Consider the following 10505-nt stretch of genomic DNA (forward strand, 5'->3'; position numbering starts at 1 on the left):
TATGTTTATCATGACGTTGTTCGACTCGAAGATCTTCAAAAGCTTATCGATTGCTCTAACGTTCAGGTTAGTAATTGAAAGAACAATGTAAATTTTATCCCTGAATTCAACTATGATTTGAAAGATTTTGTTTGTGTTTCTTAGCCTTATACCATAAATAGTGCCAAAGTCGTGTTCATCAAGAAGAGACCTCAAAATAGACAATTTAAAGGGTCAGGAAATTATTGCACGTCTTGTGATAGAAGCCTTCAAGAACCTTATATCCATTGCTCTCTCGGGTGCAAGGTATTGAATCAAATTTGTTAAAGATTTGTAAAGGGTTTTTGCGTAAATTCAATTATAACTTCGAATATTTCAGGTAGATTTTGTGGTGAAGAAGAAGAGAGACTTGAGTTCTTATCTTAGAACGTGCAATTCTTTGGCACTTAGTATGGATTTTGTAGCGTTCGAAGATAAAGGAGACGATGAAATGACCAACGAAACTCCTCGTTCGACCATTGTGGACTATGAAGAGGGGACGAGCTCGTCTTCGGGATCAGAGAACATGAGCATCATAGCTCACACGCCCATTGTTAGGAAGAAAAGAACTGGTCTTTGTTCGTGTGGAAGATTAAATAGAAAGATATCTACTGATCAAGACATGGCAACGAGCATAACCATAAGTAGAAGGAAAGGCATCCCTCATAGATCTCCCTTATGTTAACAAATTCTTCTTTTCTTTGGCTCGAAATTGTTTTTTTTCGATCACATGACAAATCTGATCTTTATGATTTCGAGAAAGTTAGAATTAGTCTCTGTAATGTAAAAGTTAAAAAAAACGTTCATATGGGTTAATAAAACCGACTAATTATTAGGGTTTTGTCAAATGAAACGAGCTATTTTAAGCTAAAACTTAAAACCCGTTTGTCAAAACATCTCTACGAGTTTAATTTTTAAAAAATACCGGGACTAAATTGAAAATTTGCTTAAATTATAGGGACTAAAACGCAAAATATTGAAACATTTTGCTCTCTTTCTAGTATTGAAATTAGAGCTAACCTAAATTAATCAATTGGTCGGGGGTTTTGTCTTAATGGCATCACGTGGCTCCCAATTCCAAGTTAATTTTTTAATTATTTTTAATTATTTTAAATGTTAATTTAATCTATAAACTTCAAAATTATTCCATTTGGTCCCTTGAAATTTTAAAATATTAATTTTAGAGGCTTAATTTTTTAAAAAATTAACTACTTTTGTCTTTATTTTAATTTTAATTCGTTAATGACGTAATTTAATTATACGTGCTACCACATTAATATAATCGACATTTCAGACAAAATGAATATATTAATTATTTTTTTATCCGAATATAAATTTTTTAAAAAAAATATCTCGTGTAAAATAAAAATAAAAATCAAGAAAATTATTAAAAGATACCCTAAACTAACCTAAAATCTACCAATAATTTTATAATTAAATAATATTTTAATCAATAAATTAGAATTAAACTGAAAATCATTGACTTTTAATATATTTATATTAGAGAGGAAAAAATAATAGATGTACACGCTTACACATAAATGTCCCTCAAAGAAAATAAATAATAAATAAAACCCCCAAGGTTTGACCGGTCAAATCCGTACATTTTTTAAAATACTTCGACTTAATTAATGCATAAAAAATAAAAATATCTATTAAATTACTATTTTGACCTTCAAATTAAGTTTTATTTCAATTTTGTCCCTTTTGTATCTATTCAGAATTGTCGTAATATTATACTAACATGTTTGGTTGAGTCATGCACATTGTTGGTGTAGATAGTAACTTTCAATTCTTTTAAATTTTTTCTTAGATATCTTATCTTTAAGATTACTCTTATTTAAATGTGGTATCGGTTCATTTATACACCTAATTCAGGTGTCACAATTGATTTACCGACTACCCACCCATATAAATAAAGCTGAAATGGTTCACCATATTTGTGAGATTCGACATCGATAGGTGAGGAGAACGAATCATTGTTTTTAAGGGCATGGAAACCTCTTTGTAATAGACGTGTTTTAAAACCGTGAAGTGACGGGGATACGTAACGGACCAAAACGAACAATATCTGGTAGCGGTAGACTTGACCTGTTACAATGAAGAGATCATATATGCACATACTAAGATAATCTCCTGATTTACTTGTTTGTTACTATGAATCAAGAATAATCTTTGATTTCTTGTTTGTTACTAAATCTATGATTTCATGTTCTGTTACACTGTAATTCTAATTATACACATCTATAAATACACGAGGTCGTGACCGTCATAGTGTCATTTATTTATTTAATTTATGACAGTTGGATGTGGGAATTTGGGCCAAGTTATTAAGTGGTTGTGTTTGCCTTGATTTGGTCTTATTGGAGTCCATGTGGGTTAGTTTCCAATATTTACAATTTTTTATTTTATATCAATATAATATTTAATTTCAAAATTATGCATATAATCACTATTTTTATTTACGTCTTTTCAAATTTTAACCCAAAATTTAAAAATACAAAATATATATATATATATATTAAAGTGGTTTCCTATCCATTTAATGGGACATATTTTTCTTTGTTTTATATATATTAATTAGGAAATGTATTTTATTATTTATTTATTTAAGGTTAAATCTTAAAAATATCTCTCCACTTTTAAAATTTAAAAAATAAAAAATAAAAAAAATGAAAAATGGAGTTTTCAAAAATTTCATTTTTTTTTGAACTTCAAAGTATTTTAAATTTAAAAAAAAACTTTAATAATTTTTTTAAAAAGATTATTATTATTAATTTTTAAAAGTAGTTTTAATGATTTATACTTCATATGATAAGAATTTTTTTAAATAGGTAAAAAATGTTAATGCTATTTATAAAATTTTATCGTTTTAAAAATAATCCTAAATAAGAATATTTTTGAATTTTTTTTAGTGAAAGAATATTAATTAAATTTTTAAAATATACTTTTAAAACACTATTAAAATTTTTTGGTTTTTTTGGTCAATTCATAATTTATTATTATAATTATTAATGATAATGGTCATGTAAATTGAATAAGTGGGATGAACCAATTAAATTAAATAAATCCATCTGTACCATTATTAATTAAATAAAGGATAATTTAATTTGATTCTTTAGAATTATTGATTTTTCATGACAAAATGTTGACATTAAATTTTAGAATAAGGTTTGAACCATATAAAATATTTATCTCAATAATAATTAATATATTTACAGAGGTTTAAATTCTCCTGCTCTTTATTGTATTAAAAAATATGTATTATTAGAGATATCCATTTAACTCAGTCTATAGACACTCCCCGATCAAAGAAAAATTCTCGTTTAAACGGAAAATATGAAGAGATTTATTCCCATCAGCTAAATAGGAAGAGGAAAATTCTCGTTGAAATACCGAAAAATCTCTGACTATAACACGTCATATCATTTTTAAATACCGAAAAATCTAACTTCAATAAAATATATAATGAATTTATTTTGGCTTTTCTTTTCAATTTTATTTATTGCTCATTGTCCAATGATTAGAGAAACGTATGTCTTAATTAATTACCCGAATTTCAACCGGCTTTTCTTAGCTGGAATTGTCGTGTAGGAGAGAGAAAAAAAAAANATGATATTGTCTACTTTGAACATAAGCTCTCGTAGCTTTGCTTTTGGTTTCCCCAAAAGGCCTCGTACCAGTGGAGATGTATCCCTTAGTTATAAACCCTCCCAACAATCCTCCCCTTGAACAAAGTACACCATAGAGCCTCTTTTGAGGCCTATGGAGCCCTCGAATAGCCTCCCCTTAATCGAGGTTCGACTCTTCTTTGGAGCCCTTGAACGAAGTACACCCTTTATTCGACACTTGAGTCACTTTTGACTACACTTTTGAAGGTCCCACCTTTTTTGTTGGACATTTGAGGATTCTATTTACATGACTAAGTTAAGAGCATGACTCTGATGCCATGTTAAGAAACACGGATCTTCACAATGGTATGATATTGTCCACTTTGAGCATAAGTTCTATGGCTGTACTTTTGGTTTCCTCAAAAGACCTCATACCAATCGAGACAGTATTTTTACTTATAAACCCATGATCTTTCTCTTAATTAGCTAACGTCGGACTCCCTCCCAACCATACTGAACATTATGATTGATTTGGTGGTTGTAAGAGAGTGACTTTGTAGTCCTTTTCATTCTTGTTTTCTTCTTTTTTGTGAACCGAAAGGCTTAAACACTGATGAGAACTAATATGAACTTTGGTTTGGGTCAGTTTGATTGTGAATTCTGGCTAAATATGAACTTGGGTTCCTGTTTTTAGGACCCATCTTCACTACTTGTTGTGTCCTTTGACAATATGTTAACCATGGTGCCTTCTGTCCTGTTCCAATCTGATGCAGTCTGTTGCACTTACTGCTGTTCCATTCTTTCTCATTGCTATTGCTTGGTTCGTGCTCTTCGGTATATGCTTGTTCATCACCTGTCTATGTCGTTGCTGTTGTCGGAGGGAGCCGTATGGCTATTCTCGAACGGCCTATGCCCTCTCCCTTGCTTTCCTCATATTCTTCACCATCGCAGCAATGTAAACATCCCTCTCCCTCCAAACTGCAGTATAAATCTTCTAATGTGGCTCAGAAGTTAATGTGAAGATATCTTTGTTTTTCTACTTTGAATCAGTGTAGGATGCATCGTGTTATATGTCGGTCAAGGGAAGTTTCATAGCCGTTCGTCGAGCACGCTGGACTATATAGTAGATCAGGCAGATGGAACTGCTAAAAACCTCAAGAATTTGTCAGTTTATCTTTCTTCAGCTAAGTCTATCGGAGTCGATTCGATATTTCTGTCTACCGACGTTAAGAAACAAATCGACGACATTGGCACGGAGATAAGTTCTGTTTCTTCCAATCTTACTGATGCAGCAGCTGATAACTCAGGCACCATACAGAGAGGCCTAGATGAAACGTTAGTAGATCCTCTTTTATCAAATTTCAGTGCTTTCTGTGACCCCGAGTAACACGTTTTCGTGTCGTATATTGCAGGCGACTTATCCTCGTTGTTATTGCTGCTGTTATGCTCTTGTTGGCATTTATTGGATTCTGTAAGTGTGTTTACTTTGTAAATGAATTATGAACTGACCATAATTGAATCTTTCTTAAATCGTTTCTGCTACCTGATCCAGTATGTTCCATCTTTGGATTGCAGTGTATCGTATACACGTAAGTATATCTACGGTTTCGTTTTCCTCGTACAAAACGTGTTTTTGATGTCATGTTGTAGACGATTGAACACTTTCTTATTCTCTGCAGCTTGGTAATATTTGGTTGGATTCTCGTTGCTGTCACGTTCATTTTATGTAGCGTGTTTCTTCTTCTTCACAAGTAAGGGTCTCGTTTCACCGATAAAGCATTTTATAACAAATTTTGTGAGATCCCACATCGGTTGGGGAAGAGAACGAAACATTCTTTATAAGGATGTGAAAAGCTCTCCCTAGCAGACGCGTTTTAGAAACCTTGAGGGGAAGCGTGAAAGGGAAAACCTAAAGAGGACAATATCTGCTAACGGTGGGCTTGGGCTGTTACAAATGGTATCAGAGCCAGACACCGGGCGATGTGCCAGCGAGGAGGCTAAGCCCTAAAGGGAGTGGACACGAGGCGGTGTGCCAGCGAGGACGCTAGGCCTCGAAGGGAGGTGGATTGTGAGATCCCACATCGGTTGGGGAGGAGAACGAAGCATTCTTTATAAGGGTGTGGAAACCTCTCCCTAGGACGCTGGGCTTCGAAGGGGGGTGGATTATGAGACTCCACATCGGTTGGGGAGGAGAACGAAACATTCTTTATAAGGGTGTGGAAACCTCTCCGTAGCAGATGCGTTTTAAAAACGTTGAGGGAAAGCCCAAAAAGGACAATATTTGATAGCCATGAGCTTGAGCTATTACAAATGGTATCAGAGCCAAATATTGGGCAATGTGCTAGCAAGGAGGCTGAGCACCAAAGGGAGATGGACACAAGGCGGAGTGCTAGTGAGGACGCTGGGCCCCGATGGGGGTGGATTGTGAGATCCCACATTGGTTGGGGAGGAGAACGGAACATTCTTTATAAGAGTATGGAAACCTCTTCCTGAGTACAATATCTACTAGCGGTGGGCTTGGGCTGTTACAAATTTGATGCTTGAAACAGGCTCTCTCTTGTTCAAGAAGTGCTCTTGTTTTATTGAATATCATCTCTATCAGCTCCGAATTGATTTCTTTTTCTTTTTCTCGTAGCGTGGTCGGAGATACATGTGTTGCAATGGAAGATTGGCTGCAGAATCCCACCGCCCACACGGCGTTAGACGATATTCTTCCTTGCGTCGACAACGCCACTGCCAAAGAAATTCAGTCCGGAACCAAGAATGTGAATTACCAACTTGTAAGTTTGGTCAATGGAGTGATCAACACAATCTCAAATGCCAACCCCCCTGCAAATGTCGCCCCTCCTCTGAATTACAATCAATCCGGCCCGTTGGTGCCGCCTCTTTGCAGTCCGTTTCATTCCAATCTCACGGACCGACACTGCTCGGTGAATGAAGTAGAACTGAGCAAAGCTCCTGAGGTAAGAGATATCTGATATAGCTAGCTCGAACAAGCACGTACAATGCAGCCTTTTACTGTCGAGTATCATATATCTAGCTAGCTCAATTCGAGTATGATATATGATATATGATATCTAGCTAGCTCGATTCGAGTATCATACATGATATAACTAGCTCAAACAAGCACGTACAATGCATTTTTCTTCGAAAATCTCGACGTATATCTCGAATTATTGCGTGCAGGTTTGGACGACGTTCACTTGTCAAGTATCATCCTCTGGCGTTTGCACCAACACTGGCCGGTTGACTCCAACTTTATACAACCAAATGACAGCTGCAGCAAACGTGAGCTATGGTTTGTATCACTATGGACCGTTCTTGGTCGAACTCGTAGACTGTACGTACGTTCGACAAGTGTTTACGGATATAAGTAAGAATCATTGTCCCGGGCTTCGACTATACTTGAAATGGATATATGTCGGGTTGGTTCTGGTGTCGGGTGCTGTCATGCTGTCCCTGATCTTCTGGATTATATACGCTAGAGAGCGACGACATCGGGTTTATACTAAGCAGTTTATTTCCAGAGATCCAGGAGAACAAGACAAGGGCAGCTAGGTATCAGTCCAATATGCATGACACTAGACACTCTTTGAGTACTTTTTCTTTCCATGTACATTATTTTGTTGCATGAGAACTGATAGAGTTTCACTTATTTGATGAACTTCATGTGATTTTATTTAATGGTTGCCTTCTGTTTCCCTTTTAAATCTTTTGTTCATTTAACCCACGAGACTAGAGACCCGTCTTGAATGGGGTGAGAAATCTCCGTTTAAACACAGAATGAAGGAGGGATTTGGGAGAGATTTTTCTCCATTAGCTAAATGAGAACAGGGACTCTCAAGCCAATCCCGATTCTGCGTGTGACAGGTCCAAGCCACGAGGCTAGTGACAAGCTCTGAATGGGGTGAGAAATTTTCATTTAAACAGGAAATGAAGGAGGGTGCGGAGAGAGATTTTTGTACGTTAGCTAAATGAGGACATGGATAAGGATAATCCTCGTGTATCGAGCCAATCTTTGTCCTGCTTTACTTTTATCTAGTAATAGTCTTGATTGGTCTGCGAAATTCGATGAGTCAAGGATAGGTCGAAGCTAACAAATTAAGAATTTGTGGCTCGTCGAAATGTGGTTCTTCAATTTCATTATCTTTGACTTTTCCAGCATCTATAAAATGAGGACAGTGAATTATCTTAAAAAGATCGTTGAATGAAGCGGAAATCTTTCTTTTTTTCCATCTATCACAAGGGGGCCTCAGACGAGGTAAAAGCTCATAGACATACCTACGAAGTTGATATATAACTCCAAAATTTAAGATAATTTGATTATTTTTATTTTTCCTTTTATTTGGAGGTTTATATTAGCGACTAAAATTAACATTTCATGAAAATAAAATTTAAATCGTTTTAAATATAAATAGAGGGCAATTTGGGCATTAAATAAGAAAACGTTCTATTGGATTAGATACTGGATAGGGTGAGAAGGACGTGTAATCCAAAGCGGCTCTGACAGCTTACGTGGCAAGTAAATGGGTAGTAAGACAGCTGTCAGACCAAACGGTACCATTTTTTGTCGTATTGGTATTTTTGGATTTAAACAGCCGAAAAGAAAAGAACAAAAAAGAAAAAAAGGTAAAAAAGCCGAAAGCTCATATACCTGAACCACAGGCCGGTTCAACTAACCCAACCGCCATAGGGTTGGTCGGGTTAAACATAGACATCATTCGCAACTTTTCCCACCAAAATAAAATTTTATTTATTTATTTATATATTATTTTTGCTGTTCAGTCCTCCTACTTATTTAAATTAATATTATAGTTTAAACTTGTAAATGTGCAAAAGATGAAGGGTATGATAGAAAATACGCCGCTCTATAAATTTGATAGGAAACCCAATAAATAGAGAGTGGAGTTGGAAGCTCAAGATTCATCCCCTTCTCTCTCTACTGTGACGAAAATGGCGGCAACGTCTCGAAGATCAAATCAGCAGTTCTCCGCTCGCTCTCACCGTCGACCTCCAGTTTCTCCTCCAGATCGGCCGCTTCCTTCTTCTGCAGAACGACTTCCCCGTCGCGTGTGAAGCTTCACGGTTCGCCTTCGGTTTCCGTGTCGTCCATGCGCTTTTCTCTAGACCGTGCGATTTCTCCGAACAGATCCGTGTCTGTTTCTTCTCGCTGCGGTGGGAAGGATCGAGTGGTGCAGAGGCAGAGCAGTTTGAAGAGGACGTGTATGTGTTCTCCTACAACTCACCCTGGCTCGTTTCGGTGTAGTCTCCATAAAGGTACTGTTTCGCAGCCTCACGCAGCGTACTCTCCAAGTAGGTTGAATGCTCGTAGATCGGCAATGACGAATTCTCTGGTTAGAATTGGAGGCGTTGAAGGCGATCTTGTGAAGCGAGCTTTAGCGGCATTGATTCGGCCTTCTTCTCATCAGCAACGACGCCGAGTTGATTTCAAGGTAAAGAGTAGCCGGCTGTCGATTATGTCCAAGGCCGAAGAAACATAATAATTTTTCGGCATGATGAAATTGCAAACAATCTCTGAGGTTAGCAATTGCCAAATCTCTGAAGTTCGACTAATCTTACGGTGTTATCGTTTTCTCTCCGGAGACCATTACCGGCATTCATCACTACAGAACTCTTAAATCTCCTTTGTACAGAAATTTTATAAACCGATATGACATTATTTGTGTTCATCGGTGCTCAGACCTAAAATTACCTAAAATTTCGATTAAATCGAGCAATCGATCTCAATCGAATCAAATTCACATCAACTAAAAAGGTTCATAACCTCACTAAACGGACCAGATTTTAGAATTAGGGTTTGGAAATTCCTCCATTAGCAGTTTTACCTCTCTTGAATCCTGAGTTCCTGCATTCCGTTACCTCCGCCATTTGATTTGACGATTTCCATGGATTCATTTCACTTCCATTGCCGTGGACTGCGATAGAGTTGTGGATAAGCATACAGCAATGATCAGGCTCTTTCATCGCCGCCTGCTTTGTCGCTTTCTGCTGTTTCTTTTGAATTCTCTGGAAGAGGTAAGAATTGGTATTGCTGCTTTTCCCTTTTCTTCTTGTGATCGGGATTTGTTTGTTTCATTTTTTGGGATTGATTTGATTGATTCTCAGCGGCCATGGATACGAATCGTTATCGAGTTTTAAAAAGACCTTCCAAAAGAAAATTGTTCATGGGCCTCAATTCATAACAACATCCTCCCTCGCATATCTACTAATGGCGGACTCTGATGATCCTGTAAACGTCTAAATTTTCCTACATGATGAAGTACTTTTTGGGGAACTCTTCCTAGGGATAAAAAAGTGTAATCAAAATACAGAGCCACAAAATCGGTGCCTGAAAGGGATGAATAAAGGAGAGGCGGCTCAGATCTGGAAATGGGGCAAAGCAGAGGAGGCCTACCATGGCGGCGAAGCCTAGCAGACAAGCCGGATCACCATGCCGATGAATCGAACCTCCTTGGCCATTGCCCTAAAATCCTCACACTCCCAAGTTCAAAACCATCATCATAGCCATTTTAGGGGAGAATTCCGGCACCACAGTTCACTGAAGGGCCGGACGTTTAGAGAGAGAGAGAGAGAAAGAGAGATAGACATACATACATATATATATACATATAAATATACAAACGCACACAAAGAGAGAGAGAGAGAGAAAGAGGGTTCGGAGGGGAAATCGCCGGCTGCCGGCGATACACAGCGAGGAAAAGAAGGATCTCCTCCAATCGCTCTGCAACAACGGAGCCTCATTCATGGCGGAGTGTGAGGCCGAACCCTAATTTTCCGCCGCTCTCCCCTCCCTCAATTTATAACCTCCTCCCTCTCCTTCCTCTATCTTCCTTCAAAAAAAAAAAAAAAAAAAAA

At 37.1% G+C, this 10505-nt stretch overlaps 3 protein-coding genes across 3 annotated transcripts; all 3 read left to right on the forward strand.

Annotated features, from left to right (window-relative positions):
- Nucleotides 1-6: 6 nt before the first annotated feature.
- On the forward strand, nt 7-838 carry LOC111785484 (the record flags this gene model as incomplete). The annotated part of the gene is made up of 3 exons (XM_023665881.1): nt 7-66; nt 145-285; nt 359-838. Coding segments are annotated over 3 exons (546 nt in total), but the record flags the coding sequence as incomplete, so codon positions are not given.
- Nucleotides 839-4372: 3534 nt separating this feature from the next.
- On the forward strand, nt 4373-7339 carry LOC111785481 (the record flags this gene model as incomplete). Its single annotated transcript, XM_023665877.1, has 7 exons — nt 4373-4584; nt 4680-4964; nt 5042-5100; nt 5182-5218; nt 5309-5380; nt 6265-6592; nt 6816-7339. Coding segments are annotated over 7 exons (1365 nt in total), but the record flags the coding sequence as incomplete, so codon positions are not given.
- Nucleotides 7340-8468: 1129 nt separating this feature from the next.
- Nucleotides 8469-9404, forward strand: LOC111785482. Its single transcript, XM_023665878.1, has 2 exons — nt 8469-8475; nt 8529-9404. The coding sequence occupies exons 1-2, from the start codon at nt 8469-8471 to the stop codon at nt 9128-9130; spliced, it is 609 nt and encodes a 202-aa protein (XP_023521646.1). The 3' UTR covers nt 9131-9404.
- The last annotated feature ends 1101 nt before the right edge of the window (nt 9405-10505 follow it).

This window comes from Cucurbita pepo, unplaced genomic scaffold (assembly GCF_002806865.2).
Source record: "Cucurbita pepo subsp. pepo cultivar mu-cu-16 unplaced genomic scaffold, ASM280686v2 Cp4.1_scaffold000504, whole genome shotgun sequence".
Lineage (NCBI taxonomy): Eukaryota > Viridiplantae > Streptophyta > Magnoliopsida > Cucurbitales > Cucurbitaceae > Cucurbita > Cucurbita pepo.